General features: G+C 34.1%; 1 protein-coding gene across 3 annotated transcripts in view; it reads left to right on the top strand.

The window, feature by feature from the left end:
• The window catches only part of LOC123692641 (GATA-binding factor C-like), a 77454-nt gene extending 58772 nt beyond the window's left edge, over positions 1 to 18682 (top strand). For all 3 annotated transcript variants that reach the window (XM_045637409.1, XM_045637408.1, XM_045637407.1), the window contains exons 5-8: positions 1480 to 1614; positions 16504 to 16714; positions 16969 to 17108; positions 17557 to 18682. In XM_045637409.1, coding sequence (XP_045493365.1) covers positions 1480 to 1614; positions 16504 to 16714; positions 16969 to 17108; positions 17557 to 17583 — 513 coding nt within the window. In that variant the 3' untranslated portion in view covers positions 17584 to 18682. The remainder of the gene's footprint in view (positions 1 to 1479; positions 1615 to 16503; positions 16715 to 16968; positions 17109 to 17556) is intronic.
• The last annotated feature ends 1612 nt before the right edge of the window (positions 18683 to 20294 follow it).

The following is a 20294-nucleotide window of genomic DNA, read 5'->3' as shown; positions in this document are numbered from 1 at the left end:
GTTTCGCTCAGACAAATATAATATTATGTAAATGCGTTTTGACAAAAACACGATTGAGCTCTACTGTTCCCAAGCAAAGAAAAAGCCTGGCTAATAAACCGAGCTCTAATCTAATAAAAAATATAATCTTATTCTGGCACAAAGGAGTCGCCATGACGCGGCGAATATCGACGCAAACCATTTAATATTTAGGTATTCCAATATGCAGCTTGAGGTACACGCGTGTGAAAATGCTATTAGTATTAAATTGCTTAATTTCCATTTTAATTTGTTAATTATTTATACGATTCAATAAGTAAAAAGTTGGAAAGTCAGAGATGTGACTACAAATTTTACAATTAACCTTGTAATTTTAAGTGCGAAAATAATATGATGGACAGAAAAATGTTGTCTACTCTATAGATAAAAATAATTCTTGTTCAATGTCTTTTTTGATGTATACCTTTATTTTTTATAAGTATTTAATAGCAGATTATTCTAAAAATTGGTTCAAATAAATAAACGAGAAAACAAGTGACACAGAGAAGTTTAACTGTTGCTAGGTTTCACATTGCAGAATATTCATAATATAATATCTTCTAGGTATCTCATAATTACCAGCTTCCTATAGTTATCACTGTAAACTGTTGTGTTCTCGACTGTACCTACCCAGAACCACACTTACGATATTACAGCGGACAATACACCGTTTCGGTCACGATAATCTTTGGTAGTATTCGATTCTAGTTACAGAGAATCGATCAGGATCGAACTTCGAATAGTTCGTAATACTTTACGACCTTTTTGTTCGATAAATGACATGACAAATTAATGGATTTATTATGAGTAGGATTGCGCGTTTCGTTTTATTTCTCGTGTCGGTTTAAGACGAATGCATTTTTAATTGAGTGAGGCACTTTTGTGGACTGTATAAACGGCCACCGGGTTGTTTTTTGTTTGATTGACGTGTAGTAATGGGCAGGTGCGTAGTCGATGGCTGCTTCGCTTTTCGATATTTTATGTCAATGTGCTTCTTGTATTTCCTTGGATTTTACTTTGGTTCTTTTTTATGACGGTGCACAATGTAGAGCAATATGCCAATAAAATATTTAATAAGTGAATTTTAAATTATCCTGACATTAAATCCATACTAATATTATAAATGCGAAAGTAACTCTGTCTGTCTGTCTGTTACTACAATCACGCCTAAACTACTGAACCAATTTGCATGAAATTTGGTATGGAGATATTTTGATACCCGAGAAAGGACATAGGCTACCTTTTATTGCGAAATATGTACCACGGGCGAAGCCGGGGCGGACCACTAGTGTATAATAAATCTCATCATAGATACTCAACAATACTACCTTATAGTTTGATTTTAACGATATATATCTACGTTAAAGATCCTTGCAAAATTAATCAGCCAAGTTCACAAGCAAATGCAATTACATATTATTTCCCTAACACTATAAACTAACAAATATTGTATTGTTATAGTCGCTACAGTCAGCGGCAAGGCGGGCGGGGACGTCGTGCGCCAATTGCAAGACAACCACCACCACGCTATGGCGACGAAACCAGAACGGCGAGCCTGTATGTAACGCGTGCGGACTGTACTACAAACTACATAATGTAAGTATTATAAAAATAGTTTTATAAATATGGTAAAAGAGGCTAAAGTGATGTAGGAACTAAATGGCTATAATAAATAGTCGATAGTTTAGATAGACATTTTTACACGCTTTTTATTTTTTATAACTGATCAAGCAGGCATTCGACCTGATGTAAAGTAGGTAGACGGTGATCTAGTTGGTGGCATGCCCGCTTGAAAGAAATCTATTCACTTTTACCTTGAAACGATCCCTGTCATAAGTTTTTGGAAATATATCACATTTGTAATATACAACTATATATTGAAACGTGATTGAAACATTAAATACGTAATCAATGAAAACAACTTTAATTACACCATTGACACAAATATTCGTGGTCCACGTAAATACAAATTAAAAATTAATGCCCAAAATCTTATCTCATGACATGATCATTGATCAATTCGTAAAATTGTAATTGTGACAGTAACATAATTAAGGTCATTTTTCATAAGGTACTTATTTTTAAACAATACATAACAACCTAACGTAATAATTTCCCTTTACAATATTAAAAAAAAAACTTCTTTACAATGTAAGTATTAGTCTACTGAACAGTGATTGCAGTTCGCACTCAATAAATAGCAGGGTAGAGACCAGTTATTCTGGCCGATTTAAAAGTCCCCTATAGCCCCCAGAGGCGGTATCCTCCCGGGATGAATTGACAGTATCTTAGCGACAACCGCTTTGGGATCTAATAGCCCACACCCTCAGTAATGTGTCATAATACTCGATGCGAATGAATAACGACTCAGTTGTGACGTTGCGATTCGATATTGGTGGACCAAATCGCATTTGAATGAGAAATTAATTAAAATGAAATAGGATTAGCTTCGGTTGTTATGGTTTATAATGTACCTGAGCAGAGAGAATGATTTGTTGTTCTTTATTTCTTTATTGTTAGGATTTCTGTTTAATATAAACGTTTATAGTTATTATTGTAGTAAAGTTGCAAAACAATGCTATAGACGCTTAAGTCTACATTTTTTTTATAGAAAGTGGAAGTAGTAACAATTGTGCCATTTATACAAAAGTTTCAAAACTCCATGACATCTAGTGCTTAAGATTAAGCATATAGCAAGAACTGGTAGCAATTCTCACGACTCTCACAGCCCCGTAGACGCAGCATAATAAACAAGTCCCTTACAGTAAGCGATACATTCGTAAAAGGAACAAACATAAGCGGGTAGGTTACAATAGCAAAATTAACTGCCGATACGACCCTTGGCGCACTCGAGATTTTTTGTTGAAATGTATACTTTATTGCCTTTAAAGTGCCCGAACAACAATGTTGTTTGGTCTAATTATTTGGAAGCAGCGACAAAGGGAAATGGGAGTGGATACTTGAACGTTGAAGGAATGATGGGTGCACAATACGGGAATAAAGCAGTAGCAATGACACGACGGATGGTACACCTTCTCATAAATATTTATAGAGTCCTTTTGGTATTTGCGACCGAATGCTGCCTACTGGTTACATTTTATTGTTATTGAAACGAATGTTTCAAGCTACTTTGTTCTTTTAGTTATTTTATATTTGAGATATTTAAAATTGTATTTATTGGTTATGTTAATATTTTCTCATTTATATGTATGGAGGTTATTTTTAAATAAATAAATAATTTAATTTAAAGAAACAACAAAGTTAAAATTTAATCTAAAGTTATTTACCGCTGTTTTATTATTTAAAATGCGATTGTTGCGCTCATTGTTATTATTTAAATTAGCTCAATCGTTTCAAGTCGCTACCATTCATAAGCTCTTGGTATAAGTGGCATTGTTTTATATAAAACATATTACATTACTTATTTTTGATTGATATGGGAAAGTTTATTTATAAAGACGATTGAAATTGATTCATAAAAGATTTCGCTTCGCCAAATAATACATTTAACCAATATAGAAACCGCATTATTCATTTTGATCGCATATACTCAATAGGATTAACTCCATAAAGTTTAAATAGAATCAATATTTGTGATAAGCTAATGTACTTCTTATTGCAACATGATAGATACTAAAATACAATTTACTTATATTTTTATTGAAAAGGTGGTTGTCTGCGTGGGTTTTTGTAAGTTTGTTTATTTAATTTATCACGCTCGTTTATTCGGTACTTCCTTAAGTTATACGCGATTAGGTTTTTGTGGTTTAGATTCCATTTTTTTGTGGATTTGAAACAGATCATTGGAATTAACTTTTTGCGATCGTCTGTTATTGGTTCACTTTATTGTTATTATATTTTATATTTACTTAGTTCTTATTATACGAACTTCCTTAGAAGATTCGCCCTTGAGCTTTCAATGGTCATCAAATTCAAATTAATATTGTTTGTACGAAATTATTCATTTGAGCATTGTATTTGTAACTAGTGATTTCTACTTACTGTATTATTACGATGCACTTCATACAAAAAGAGCTATTAGTATTTATGAAGTGATCAGTAGCTGAATGAATGTTAACACTAAAACAACTCGAAAGTGTTATAAAATAAAAAAGTACACGCATTGCTACATATCTTCGAAATAAGACAAAGCAATCCTTATTTGTTTCTTAATAAAACACTAAACAAATCATAAGCCAAGGCGCTTTGGACCATTCTAAACTAGATCGTTACGTTAAGTGCCTTCTATTCAAAAGTATTGGATTACCAGGTTGCATAGAATGTTAGAGAGAGAGCCACCATAATAACAGCTCAAATGATACATTTCGAATACAATGGGGCGATCAATTCAATTTTTGAATTGAGAACGCTCTCCTAGTTTTTTTTTCTTCGTCTAAAGTGCTGTTTTGTTCAGCCAACATCCGAGGGATTCTGACAGTCACTGTTTTTTCAACTATTTTTCTTTTACATTAGATTTTAATGTTGGGTTATTGATACAAAGTAAATCTTTGAAGTTTTCGTTGGTGCATTAACATTTCTACGCGATAATTACTGAAACTGCACGGCTATTTCGAGGAGCTTTTGGAGATAATGTAGGGCTTTAAATTTTAAAATAAAGGCTCGAATAGTACCAAACTGTTGAACCTAATCGCGCGTGAGATAAAAAAGTTAAATTTTCTCATTACACTACATTACACATGCACTGGCTGGTCGCCAAACTGCCGGTACGTTGGGCGAATGTTATAATGACATCAATTTGAATATTCAACTTTGAACAGCAATTTCATTAACATAGAGCTTGAACCTGCTGTTTCATTTTACCTCAAAATATTCAGCCGTCCTTGGATTATTCGTGAACCACCTTTAAAATTATAGCTCGCTGTGTACGGTGTCGCTTATCAATTTGGAACTTTCTAAAATAATTGTATCGTAGGGTGATAAAAAATATCGAGAAGTGCTGTCAAATCGAACGATCTAATTTCGCCAAAACGTGATCGTTTGTTTAAAATAAAAGAAATAAAGTGGGCGTTCGTGCAGTAGGCCGGAAAGATTTTATCTGTTGGCTATACAGAAAAAATGGCGCCCACCGGAAGTGTCCGAGCGCGGCGCGCGGCGTGTTACCATTTTTTTCTTTTTTTGTTTTAAATGGCTTTTTCCCGGCAGCGTTCGGCCGGAAATGTGTTTGCGTAGAACTGGCGAGCGATGCCCGCCAGTGGCTCGATAAACTTTATTAGCAATTTGGAAGCTCAATTCAGATTGTTAGAGTTTAATATCGTGTATCGGCTAGCGAAATAAAACCGTTTTGTTGGTCTGAAGACGGAGTGTTGCGCTAAATAGCATGTTTTTATTCATGAGGCTCTCATTCCGCTTAGCGAGCGATTCTCAGCTGATTTATTGTCTTTGTGTTTGGGAAACTGGGCTTCTTCAGGATATATTATAAAGTTGTATTAATGCGTTCCGTTCGAATTCTTTGCGTCTTTGATAACCGTAATTCTCAACATTAGGTCATAATCTTCTTACATACACTAAAATACCGTAGTTGAAATATTCCTATAAACACGTTTTTAACCATCTTTACTTATCCATAGTATACAGTTATTTCCGACGTTAAATATTTCTCGTTTTTTATATGAACCATAATTACTAAGATTCATCAACATGTAAAAATTTACATTATTTTGAAGGGGGCTTTAACAAAAGGCAGCTGCGCGACAGTTCGATCGTTCGATGCGATAAACGCGTGTCCTTTGCGCAATTATTGTTTTTTCTTCATAGAGATTAATGCTTTAAATAAAGCTAAATTATTTATTGAAGTTTCGAAATATAGTTCTTGAGTAACGTCGACTTATAATGAATATATACCTATATAGGTCTAATAGATAACGACGCTAGAAGGTCTAGGAATAGAAGGTCGCTCTAAATTGTTTATCAATGCTTACTATGTGTAATGTAAGTGTAAAGTGTATATGTGTGTGTTCTTAGCGTTTTTTAATTAAACAAATCGGACAAAATATTCCCTTATTACTGACCTAATTCACCTCCTACTCTAAACTAATAAAAATGAGAACATCCACGGCACTGGTATTCAAAACTAAATATTAAGATAAGATTACATCGAGATGTTAATTACAAGTGGATATTATAATCATCAGAGATGTGGCCGTGTGCCAACGTATCAACGACATCTAGCGTGATCTACGGGCAATGTATTCCAGCTTGATATCGACTGGGGTTTAAACTTCAGTTTATCTAATTATTCTAAGAAATTGTTGAATGTTGATTCGAAATTCTTGGGTGGAATGTCTTTGATTTATTGATGATGAATAGTGATCAAAATAGGGATCGTGTTTTGAAATTCACGAAACTAAAAACTGGTTTAATTAAATAGCGAATAGTATTAGGTATTCAGTGATTGGTTGCATTTAGAATTCTTAAATAAAAAAAATGTTGTGTGGTTTTATGAAACCACGGTAAAAGTGAAACTTTTTTTCACACTATAGACATTTATCTAAAAATTATCGTATTTGTACGATAATTATCGTACGTATCGTGCGTCACGCGACATGCGCTACACAGACCAAAAAGTTTGAGACGATGTAATAAAAGTTTCACTTTAATAAAAAAAAAAACAAATGTACCTACTTATATTTCCTAATACAATAATTTAAGTAGGATACATTTTATTGTTAATGTTACACTGAGAGAACATAGTAGAGAGTTCTATTTCTCGGTTTACTTACCACTCTTACACTAGTTCACTTCTCTCACATTGTGTCATGACCCTTTCGTACCTATAATAATTATGAACCGATAATTAGGCCTAACATTTTTTTAACCCGTTCAAAGTACATTCGGTAGAGCACAGTTAATTAACTTGTACATGAAGCATAGAGTACCGCTCGATTGCGCCCAACTTCGGCCCTACATCTGTAAACATCTCAGATAAACATCTGACGTTTGACACAAAGCGCGGTTGCTAGATAAGATCACAACTATCCGGATACCTCCTACACCCCACATCTAATTATATTTGTTTATCGGTACATCGATGTGCTCCACTGCGAAACTGCGTTTTCATAAGCACAAATTTAGAATTATCAACTAGGTGATCTAAACAGCGCGACGTCGAGACGCTCCGTTTTATTTTAATTTTATGTGAATAAATTACGAATGTCACGGCTTTCAAATTATATATTTGAAAAGGATAGCCGTAATTGAGTTGTATATGTGCTGTAACGAAATTAATAATTATAAGTTTTAATTCAGGCCAGTCAGCGGGATACAGCGGTTACTTTAAAATTACACAATTTAATGTAAATGACCACAAATAACTCTCGAAAGACCCAACACAAATTACAAATTGAATTTAAAATAATTGTTGCCCCGTTTTACACCGTTACCACGCGAGTTAACCGAACTTATAACGACAAAATAAAATTTATGACATCTTATTCGAACTCAAGGTGTAATTTGATTGAAAGCACCAAAAAAACTCTGATAATCATATAATAAGTCGTGGAATAATTACTGGGGTCTTAGGAGCAGGTGCGAAGCTCGGGCACGCGCTGCTTGCGGCCAAATCTAACCGACGAGACATTCCCGCACAACTAAAATATCGTCATACATTGGTCTGTCATTGGGATATAAGTCTTTATGATCTAAATAAAAGAAGCAATGTACTGTATATCGAATTAGGTAAGCTTTAACCTGCCGTGGTAGAGGTCGTCCTTCGCAATGACATCGGCAGATATAAAATTGTATAAAAATTAAGTATTTACCGTAAATTTGTCTGGTCTCGTGGCGTGGTGAGCTACAGCTGCCTTTATTTAAAGTTATTGCTATTGTTTTAATTTCGTTTTAGTTGGCCATTAAATAACATTTTGTGGTTATGAAGATGTCGCTGTCGTAATAATTTCGAAGTAATGAGTAATATGTGTTATAAATATAAAAAAATGGTGAGATGTGAATTAAGTTTTTTTACATTGAAAAGTTAATACGGCTGTGAGTATTTCGCTTCAAGCAATTGATGTTATACTTGACTGATAGTAAAATAGCTTCGTGTAAAAAATTACATCAAAGATGCCGTTTATTAGTTAATAATATGCTCAAGTAACTTATGAATGTGTAAATATGCGTGAAAAGTGCAGGCAGACATTACGCATAATGCAATTAACATTGTTTGTATTTTTTCTATTAGCTCGAGGTGCGAATTTGCATTTTCATTACGTAAAAAAGTATCCATTAATATAAAGGACTCAAGGAGCGTAGTGATGTGTGAGTCGATTATATTATATCGATGATCTCCGTGTCGACATTTAAAGCTGCTCCTTGGTGAATCTGTATGAATTAGTGTAGCGTGGTAGCCGTGTGAGATTTAGTGCGGACGTAACGGACATCTAATTGGACCGAGTTCAGTGCCACAGGCTGACCATAAATTTATTGTTTTCCATAATTGTTTTTGAGATATAGCCGTGCGAGGGTAACTTCATTTTGATTCTTGAGAATCAACTGCCGATTTATTTATATTACTCATTTTAATAATTTACGACCGCTTTATGATAATACATAGTAGGTAATTATTGTTTCAATGGAAGATTATTTATAAATATATTATACCTAATGAATTTAAAAATTTATGATGATTATTGTCTATCTGATGTACGTATTTGTCATTTTGTTATTATGTGGTATCGATACGTAGCTGTATATGGAAAATAATAGGCTTATAAAATAGTAATCAGTATTGAATGTTTGCTTCGTATGTAATTAATACCATATCCGATTTATATCATACTTCTGACGTAAACAAAAGAAATTACGTACATTATAGTAGTGTATTGGTCATATAGCATTGGATTCATTTCGATAGTATACACAAAAGGCAGCCCTTCTAAGGTCGTGAATATAATTATAGACATACTTGCGAGAAAGTCAGTGTTCGCTATAAATTGAGAATATCGATAAATTTGGCGCGGTATAAATCGTATTTTCAATTATCTTTTCGAGAAACAGCTGTCCGTTGCCGACTACTGCCCGGAGTATTTATTTTAATCGTACGCTCACTTCAAACAAGGAATGGTGTTTCATCGACATATCTTCGGGCACATCCTTAATTATGAAATATTGCTTACGTCGCAAAAAAGAGCAATCAACGATATGATGAATGATATTAAATGTACTCAGAGTTATTGGCGCACTTCGTGTTCGTGTGATTTTTTTAATCATAATTTTTAATGTTTTTATGAAATCTTTATGACACTATACCTAGTGGAAGGGAACGTATATTAAAAAGTAAAACATATACTCGATAAAAATATGAGTTAAATCTTAGAGTTAAACATAGACAATAAATATATATATATTTTTTTATCTGTAATTTATAATTTTATTATATAACTTCCCAATTAAAGTGCTGCTATATTAAATCATTCACAGCATCTACAAGTTCTATACAGTTTTGAATTTGTTGTTAATTAATTAATTATTTTCAGTTTTCATTAGAGGATTACTAAGGAGGATGAGGATGATTAAAAAAGTAAAATTTGATTGTTAGGTGCTATATGAAATAAATTTAAAAAATGTTTTCTAAAGACTATAGGCCATTATACATATTAATATACACAAATCGTAGCCACACAAACTAATAACCTTTTTGGTACAAGATGCGCAGGCGCCAAGCCGCCCGATTGCCGCGCGCTAACTACGCGGAACTAATTCTCCGTCACCAAAAGAGCCGCTCGCATTCAACCAAACACATTGCATTAAAAGTTTAAAACATAGAACCCCTTTCCTTGATGCAACGTTTGAGATGTATTGAGCGATGCAAATATGTGGCGCCACGGTAGAAAAACTATTTAAAAAACCAGGTGTAGACTGTATAGACACTGAAACGATGCATATTTTGGTAGGAAAGTTTATCAATGTGGTTACAAAATCTATTGAGTTAGTATTTTCGAATACATATAAACTAATGGAGTTTGACTGTATGAATATTGATATCTATATTTGACAAATCCGCATTTAAATATGATCATTTAAAGATATGTAGGTATAATGGTTGTATATTTTAATTTTCTAATCTAAATAAGCGCCGCAACTGGAATGATCTGAAGACTGTAAAAAGGCGTAGGGACAGAGTTTTTAACTTACCGTTTGTACACACCGCAGCTGCAAAACGTTTTCACGGTTACTTGGGTCCTTTTCTCTACAACAAAATCAATAAAGTTTTAAACACTCGTAATTTAACATTACCTGATCTGAAGAATAAACTAACAAACTTGTTACTTACCTTAACTTACGCAGAGACTGAGGATCTTATGAAAGCTTAAAGCCTTACATTTTAGAATTACCGCATATCAAATTTATATACACATATTCGTACATACGCACCCTGACACTCACACACACACACACACACACACACACACACACACACACACACACACACACAACACACACACACACAACACACACACACCGCCACGCTCACAATCTCATACTCATACATACATTGCATGCCTGATATTTTATTTCATACGTACCTTGTTTCTAATTCCGGCCTTTGTTTCTTTATGTTTTTTGTAATTTGTAATTTATAATATTTATTAATGTAGTTATTCATTTTTTGTGTAGTACTATACCGGCTATGTCTTATGTGGAAGGCGTCGGTCGCCTCTAGCACAGGTTTATACCTAGTTGAGGCGATCGTCGAGTTCAAGTTGTATTGTGTTATGTATTACTTAGTACTAAATAAACGATTTTTAATTGTAATAGATTTTGGTGTCCACTCTAGCTACAACATTTCTTCAAATCTCTGCCCTATAGAATGCCCCTATTACCAGTACTTTCAAAACATTTTTAAGTACTATGACTGCACAAACAGTAGCGTATTAATAAGACGTAGACGATTCCAACAACCCGCGTGTGGCCGGGTCGCGCACAATTGCATCTCTCGTTTATTTTGCTCCACGCTACATTTGCCTTGTCCTCGGGATATTTTAATTGCACGAAACACGTCTCTGATTGGATGGAGAGATTTTATAAATCTATCATCGGTTAAAAAAATTGTTAAGTTGTGTTTCTTAAATGTAGAGCGAATGTGATTTTTCATCTCGAACTAAAAAAGTAAAATAAATAAGAATATAAAAAATTCTTCTGGAAACGTATACTATATTACTTGATATTTAATTTTGGCTCAAAAAACCAACAATTTTAACACTAGGGAGTGTATTGAATACATACATATTCGCTAATGAATTATGTACCAATATAGGGTATGTAATTGCAATAGATATTTTGTAGTACCTACTTAAAATATATTCTAGGTACATTTACTACTCAATTACCTAACAAAACAAATACAAAACAAATAGTCAATAATTGTTAAAACAATGAGTTTGAATGATTTATAGAGCCTACAGTCACAACGATAGGAGCTACGTTTTGATTAATCAACTAAGATTTATGATGCATTTGTCTTATATAATTTATTCAACTACTATATTATACACTAGAGAACATAGGGACTTGGTAATTAGAATAATTAAAACAATTTGCATTTCAATTTGCTAAACAGTTAAGAAACTGCATAAAGATAGATTTAATTTTATTGTTTCTAGTTCTAATTTTCTAACACAAACATACAGAAAAGCTTGATAAAAAGATTTTTTTGTAATATTGTACAACGTATATGTCAATTTGTGTTGAAATGAGCAATCAAAAAAGACTAGAATAAGACTTGTAGATATCACAAAAAACCGTAGTCCGTAATGTAGAGCCCAACTCTTTTCTTATTATTTATATAAATGTGTATCACGTATGAACGTTGTTATTTATATGAATGTACTTACTAAATGATATATGTGCGTAAATGTATAAGAAATCGCAGTTGCATTGTCAGTTAAACGCCACTAAATACCGTATCAATCACCGGTGGCAAAAACAGAAGTCTCACGTAAGCTATCAGTTTCAATAGCGGCGAACATTGCTTTTTCTCGATAATGCCTCGTTTGTAACTTTATACGGTAATTGATCGCTAATTATTTAATTTTACTGCGAATTATGTTTGATTGTTTTGTGAAATTTATAACTCGTTTGAGAATTCAACTTTTTTCACATGTTGCGTTGAAGTTACGATGTCATAATTTGTAACAAACCGACTCTAGTTTTGCCTTCATTTAAAGATATATACGTTTTGAAATAAGAAATGTATAAGGTTAAAGGTTGTAAAACAATTTACTTTTGGTAATGTGGTTTGGTTCAACCATGATTAGAAGCAAATAATTAAGTTACAACAGTTACACCGAAACAATGAGACATTTGCATTATTGCCTTAATTATGTTTGTCTGTGAAGCTTTCTAGATGTCGGGAAAATTGCATTTCAGTACATTTTCCACGGCATTGTGATGTGAGCCTGTTATTTCCCCGACTGATTTTATATACCATTTGTGTTGTAGGCAGATGGGCACAGATATCGCTCAATCTAGAAACCTAACGTCATTATACACACGCATAGTCACATAATATAATTCAGTACACGCATATTCGCCGGCAATTTACATTTATTACACGTTCATTGCGTGAATCGTTTGACTTTTTTACTACTATTTTGCAATAAAAACTTCGATGGAAATCGTACATTGCGTTGAAGTCATTGTAATTAGTACACGGTATGTAACTCGTAAGTTACACTGTAGATAACAGATATTTATAACTATCATTCACATATAATTGAGAATGAAATTCTAGGCTTGTCATCGCGCGTTAAATAGTTCGTAATTAGTGTGATATGAAAGTATATTTTATGTCAATTATTAATTTTTTACGATTTTTACTATCAGTGTGATATTACGAAAAGAATTAAGTACCTACATTGATTATGCTCAAGTATTTTTATACAATACAAACAGTTGTTTTGAGTTATAAATTATTTTTCAGTTTTGAAATAATGTGACATGAATGCGTCGTATAATGGAACGTACAAGAAATTATACTCAATTCCGCATACTCCAGATAAGTTTAATGTTCTATACAAGTTTTCCATACGATTTAGGAATTCATATGAACAAATGTTATTTCCTCACGCTACACACCCTTAAAGGGGAGCTCTGTTTCATAATTGCTCACTGACTTCCAATGCCTGTATTCGAAAATACATTAAACATCATTATAATATTTTTCACTCATTGAATTTTATACTGATTAGATACAATCTGATATACTATCAGATTCGATGATAAGCTGAGGCTTATTGCGTTTTTACATGTATCGACTTCCTTTTTAGACACATTTCACCGTTTAAAGAGTAATTAAAAGATATATAAAAAGTTTAAGTATTTAATTATACAGATTAACGGTATATTTATTAAGTACTAGCGAGTAGCGGTCCGCCCCGACTTCGCCCGTGGTACATGTTTACGTTTTCTCTACATAAGATCCATTCTCGTACTTCAAGAAATATAATAAAAAAAGAATTATCGAAATCGGCTCAGCCGTTCTCGAGTTATGCGCTTACCAACACATTTTGCGATTCATTTTTATATATAAGAAGATTGTTTTCAAGCCTATTCTTATTACCATGACGTTGTCATATAGGTAGGACTGTATATTTTAAATAATTCACTGCACAGAAGTTATTTATTGCGGTAAAATAATAAAAAAAAAACTTTTAAAAGAAACTTGCTTTAATGAATATAGTTATTTACACAGTTCTAATTAAAGACAATTAAATGAAGAATTTACATTACCTACTTGTTATATTGATGTGAACAATTCACATAAACACAATTCACAATTTTATGTTGAAGATAAAGCTTTTAGTTCGGAAAGAAGTAGTATTCATTAAACAAAATGGAGTCTTAAACAACATACGATCAAACACGTACTAAACTTTAATTGATAATTAAGCAGCATCTACTCAACTATCATGACAATACATTAACCATTCGTAATATATATTTATCGAGAAAATTAATGTATGCAATATTGTGCCTTATTACTATTGTGTCAGTATCAACAATAACAGTAAACAATATCTACTCGCGCCGTTTCCCAATTATGATGCCCTACAAGGTGGAATTGCATGCAAAGTGCGTATATCGTTAGCGAAGTAGCGGATTCACTGCCACAACCAAGATATGTCTGTTCATAATTATGATCCTTCCCATTGAATGGGCGTCTTGCTTACTGCATATTATATTACGAATAAAATCTAGTTATTTTGTGGTATAACAAAACAGCTGGTTTGTTTTGTACACTAATTAAATGTACAAACTAACAATGAACAAGCAATGCTAAACTTTAGTCACCCCACTTCATACCATCCAAATATTGACATAACGTATCATAATTATAACACATATTAGGTTACATTGTTCGCACACAGGTATATATTATTATTGAGTATACAGAGCATATCGTCTCGGAGAGGGAACAGCAATGTAATTAACCTGACATAATGGCCAGTTATTAAGCAATTTCTGCACCAACATGGCGGATGTCTTAACTATATAACTGCTTGACGGGCGAAGTGAAGAATGCCAGTATTTCAATATGATGTACACCTTCCGCGACTCCGATTATGGAGCTATAAGCCTTAGAAGGAAGTATATTTCGCATGCAAACTACGTACGAATGACCATGTGAACCCGAGGACGTTTTCCTGGTTGGATTTTAATACCATTTTTATAAATTGTGCGCAGAATGCAAGGTGTCGTTATTTGAACGTTTCAAAAAAAATGTTTGTGGTTTAAAAGGCTCATAGCATATAAGAGAAGTAGATACACAAAGTATATGAATTATCAGATACAGAGTACCTACGATTGATGGTAATGTATGATTATGCCACCAATTTGGAAAGAACGTGAAGGCTTCTCAATGACCTAATTACGCTGCACTCGCAAATCTGCCGGCATATGCACTAATATTAATGCATTTTATATTGGTTCAATTGAAGGAGCGACGGCGCGGTATGCGGGCACGTTGTGTGGGCGATTCGCGGGAACATATTAGGGCCATTTGGAATTAGCACGCACTGTCCTGCAACATTTGCGGGGAATTTTTTCAAAATTAGCCTCTTAACCTAAATTAAGGACGCAATTGTCCAAGCCGTTCTTGCGTGTAGACACTTTAATAAACGCATTTTACATAAGTAATTTCTATTTAACTTACAAATTCAGGATGTGATATATCTGGCATATGAAATTAAAAATTCAGAACATATCGGAAATCTTTCGCTTACTTCTTATAAAGTGAAGAAATACTGTCAAAATCTGTCTTATTATCTGCGATGATTTTCACTTTTGTCACGAAGCATATGAATATCAATTAGAACATAGGTGTATAAGACATGGTATCCCAATATCCCAAAGTATAAATAAGATCGGGTCAGCCTGTCCCGGTGTTGGCGGCGAACATTGAAGCGTTTAGGGCCACATGCCGCCAAGTTCCAAGGAAGGCGATGAATAACTCATTGTCCATCCGTCCGTCCGACGTGACGCATGCTTCTCAGAACCACAGTGCAGAAAGTGACCGAGATAGTTTGACCTGCGAAATACACAAAAATTCTATTACCCTAAAAAGTCAATAGGAACTCTTATCCCTATCATATGATACATCACATATGTTTAATTCAAAGCACGTAATGGTACAGGGAAAATCAGAATACTCTTTTTACATATTTGTCATCAATTCGTAAAAATGTTTCACTCATACACCACAAATGATGATTGTTTCTCTATAAAATCATTTACATATGTACAGTCTACACGTTTGCTTTGATTTTTATACAAAACAATACAGCGCTATCGATCTTAATTACTTGAGTTAAACATTAAAATTCCATAATCTAATTTAAAACGGAATGCAAACGATCCGAAATGCCATAACTGTTTCAAGAAAGAATTCTCTAGCCCCGCAGTCTAGCTATGTGACTCCACAATTTGAAATGGCAAACCGCAGAACTATCGAAAGTGCTTCGAAGAACTTGTCCCCAATGACATCAACTCACATTTAAATGTGCGACCGGCAAGAGGAACTGAGAATCAGTTCCCGTCATTCCCACAAAACTAAAGAATACAGTCACAAAGTGCATCATTGCAATAATTAGGATGCAAGCAGTGTTCCCTTCACGCATGTCGGCATCGGTCACCAAACAACTAAATATTCGCACACGACTATTGTGATACCATTTTATGGTCCCGGCTGCTTTTATACCGCTTATTTAGCATTCAAAATTGGTATTGTAAATGTTTTTTCATACCGTTTTAATGTCATGTCATAGCAATAAAGAGGAAGGTACTGACTCAGTTGTTACGATTGTTAACCTCTTGCTATGTGAATTTGCAATTAATTGCTGTAGTTTTTATGTGTAGTTAGAGTGACTTTTTATTCAGATACTAATTGCAAAGGATGCAAGAAATAAAATGTAAATAATCAATGATTAAAGAGTTTCTGCATGTGTAAAGATGGTAATTTCTTTGCTGCAGGTAAACCGGCCACTGACAATGAAGAAAGAAGGTATCCAGACAAGAAATCGCAAGCTTAGTAGTAAGAGTAAAAAGAAGAAAGGCGGTATGGGGATGGGGGGAGGTGGGGCCTGTGCTCTCGCCTTGGGAGGGGTCATGGGAGACATGATCAAGCCACTTGGAGATGCTTCTAAGGGCTTTGGAGGGTCCTTCCCTTCAGCTATGGATTTCGGTACGTATTTTGTTAAATATATGAGTAGTTTTCTATGTTTCTTATAATATTACACTTTTAATTGTGAAAGTTTCTTAAAGTTAAATTCTACAATTACCAAAATAGTGTGGGTTTTAAAAAATTAAGTAATTAAGCCTGTATTCAGAAGATTTACACAATAACACAATCGCCTTAACAACTACTATCGAAAACCTTACCAATAGTTGATATATTTTCTTATTGAATATTATTAACCTATATTTCCTTGTCTCCAGGTCAGCACCAAGTGGGTCTGGTGCACCCGGCGGCTGCGCACATGTCACACTGGTATGGAGCGCCGCACCAGGGCTTCGCCCCTCCGCCCGCCTCGCACAATCCTTACCATCACCATCACCTTGCACAGCTTAACTCTATGGTAAGTTCCGGAAATTACGTTTAAAAAAAAAGAAATTATGTCCTTCATCTTTCCTTTCTTGTTATCTAGAAATAAACCTTAGTCTCGTAATTTGGCAAAGAGAAAGCAATTTTTAATTGCTTGACTTGAGTAAATAAAAATACATGTTGCTCTACATGGTCTTATGGCTCTTTCCTTTGTTCATCTCCATAAGAATCATATACGGAGTTGATCTCTATTTTAAATAGGTAGAAGGATATTAATGTAAGCTGGTAATGCATAAAATAAATCAATTAGAATGTTAATAGAGCTTTAATGTATAGATTTGAGCTAAATATCCAGTAAGACAACACAGTTGTAGCAAACAACTGGGTTGTCTTCGTAACGACGCTTATATGATCTGATTTTTATCAACTAAAAATACTATAAAGATCTTAATATTGTATCTAATAATGAATATTGTCCTCAGACTGGCTGGAGGAGCGAGTACACGTGATAAGCCTAGCGGCACCGAGAGAAACGTTTGCAAGTCGAGCCGCGGCCCGCGACACTCACAAATAGATTCTGTGATTTCACATAGCTGATGTACTGACATAGTTCGATATCACATCGTCACTTAATTCATAAGACTGTTACAGAATTGATGTTTGCGACACGTTTACAAACGTACACGCTGATTTGAATTTAACATATCCGATTCAAAATTAACCTTTACCCAGTTTCGACTCCAGTGTGAATTTTGATATTCCGCGATTTCCTACAAGTATTAATACTGAGTGTTTACAACAACTAGAGAAATTGTACAGTATTATAATTTAGATAAGTTCTTGACTATGTCCGCTTAGATGATTTATATAATTAAGTAGGTACCTACTGTTAAAATCATTGTGTATTTTGTAAATATATTAAGTTATATTCCGTTCCTGTATAGATTGTTTTATTTTAATTCGTATTTAATTTTGAACTGTTCGGTTCGCTCTGTAGGAATTGTGATGTGTTCAAATTTTTGACAATTCGTTTTTTTTGTAAATTTGATTTGAGTAGTATATTGAACGAAATGCAATAGTAATTTATATGAATAGTTATTAATCATATAATTTGTAAATAAAGCGGTTTTATTACCTATCAGAAGTATTGTTTACGTAACATAATCAGTTGCGAGGTCACATTATTTGGTTATTTATGTTAAATTGCCATTTCAGTTAATAGCGTTGTATTGAAACATTTGTATTACTGTATCATTTAAAAATTAAGAGATTGTGTGGCCATACATAAAGGGAGATACCATTTGTGGGTTCAGTATAGTTAATTAAACAAATTATATTATGTAATGTACGATTAGTTGTGATAAGGAATGTAAATACTGGTCTCACAAAAGGTATCCGAGACTCAAAATATATGTACATAATAAATTGTAAATGGAAATTTTCTAGAAGATAAAACAATATAAATTGTAAATTAGTGATCACTCACAGTGCAGAACGCCCATAATTATATCCCGTACCTAAATTTTTAGTTTTTAAAACAGAACATTGTGAAGTTGTGTATTTTAAATAAAATTGCGAATAAATTATCAATAATTATTGATATTTCAACACGGCTTTTATTTTCAACTTCTACAACATTTTATCTAAGCCCTAATACACATAACACTATTTCAAAGAAACACTATTGCATAAGGAACTATCAATTTTGTCTAAGATCTTAAAGTAATTCATTTTGACATCTATAACTATATCGAATTGGAAACACAAAATCAAGCATGGTATTACGATCCGATCTCCTTATTTTCCGGTCAAACAGCTCGAGCGATCTACGCATCCATTTGAAGTCGAAATTAAATTAGAAATCGATTCAATTGACCATCCTCTCCGTCTTCAGCCGCCATAAGTCACCGGATCAATTCCGCCATTCCGCAGAAAAAGTCCAAAAGTCGCGTTTATCTCGCGGCAAATTGAAAATGCACCGGTCCGTGAGATTGTGACGTAACGGGGCCGCTGCCTGCGACATATGGACCTATTCAATTTTAATCGCATTTCAGAAGAAAGGACATCGGATAAAGTACCTATAAAGCGTTCCCCGACCCGATATGCCTTAGTTAATTTTCGTTTTATTTGCGGTATCGCCGCGTCCGGATTTCGAGGGTGACATTGTTGAACACAATTAATGTTTGCAATTGATCTTTTTAAGTTCAGGATATCGTTAGTTTGTAAGAATTCCGCTTCGCTGACTCCTGTGGTATTGTGGTCGACTCTTAAGAAACTTACTCGCTCCGAAATAATCCAATGAATATAGTTTATTTTTTCGCATACAGGGATTATAAGGGATCGTAAATTGCATTACGATTTCGAATTAAATGTTGTAGTAGAAATCGTTTGGCGAATAAAACACGTCCCGTTCGTGCAACTTACAAGAATTATTAAGTGTTAAAAAAGGTAAGGAACGTTTTTCAAAAACGACACAGTTTATTTTAAACGAGTCTTGAGACAACGGCATAAGTCACTAGGAGCTGTGATATATGCGCTGTGGGCGCGGGAAAAAATGTCGCCCAACAAAAAGCACGCCATCACTCCCCACGATTTATTGAGTACGGCAACACCGTGGAATATTCGAGGCTTACAACACAGCAAATATCCTTACACCTACCAAGGAACGTGCGAGCCCCCTGATGCGACGAACTTCGCACTTTGCTAACTTACGGCTCGTGATTTCTTGCTGCGTGTAACATAAACAACAAAGTATTTGAGCATTGTAGCGTGCATTCATTACGGTTATTAGGCTACCTACGACACACAACATTTCTACTACTTTGTAAATATAGAGATATCATCAGTACGTTGACGATTACACTTTCGACCTATACCATACAGGGCATTGCATACAATTTCTATTACAACTTACAAGGCATAAATCAAACAAACTGGCGTAATACTTTACTCGCAAGTGTCGACTAAATCCTATAAGGAGTAAGTCGTAATAACCAGCGAGTCGAGAGAAAAGGATCGTCCACAGTCGACTGCATCGAGCCGTTTGATCCGGGAATCAATCTGGGACTTAGCTTATCTCCTTGACCCCGGTATCGCAACACCACGGCCACTATATATGAAAGGCAATGTTTATGAAACATTTATAGATTGCACTCTGTTACCTTTTTATTTTATGGATATGAATTTACCCCTATCATAAAGAACACATCTACTCTTATGA

The sequence above is a fragment of the Colias croceus genome, chromosome 6 (assembly GCF_905220415.1).
Source record: "Colias croceus chromosome 6, ilColCroc2.1".
NCBI lineage: Eukaryota > Metazoa > Arthropoda > Insecta > Lepidoptera > Pieridae > Colias > Colias croceus.
Note: the sequence above shows the minus strand (reverse complement) of the source record. Positions and strands in the feature narration are given on the sequence as shown.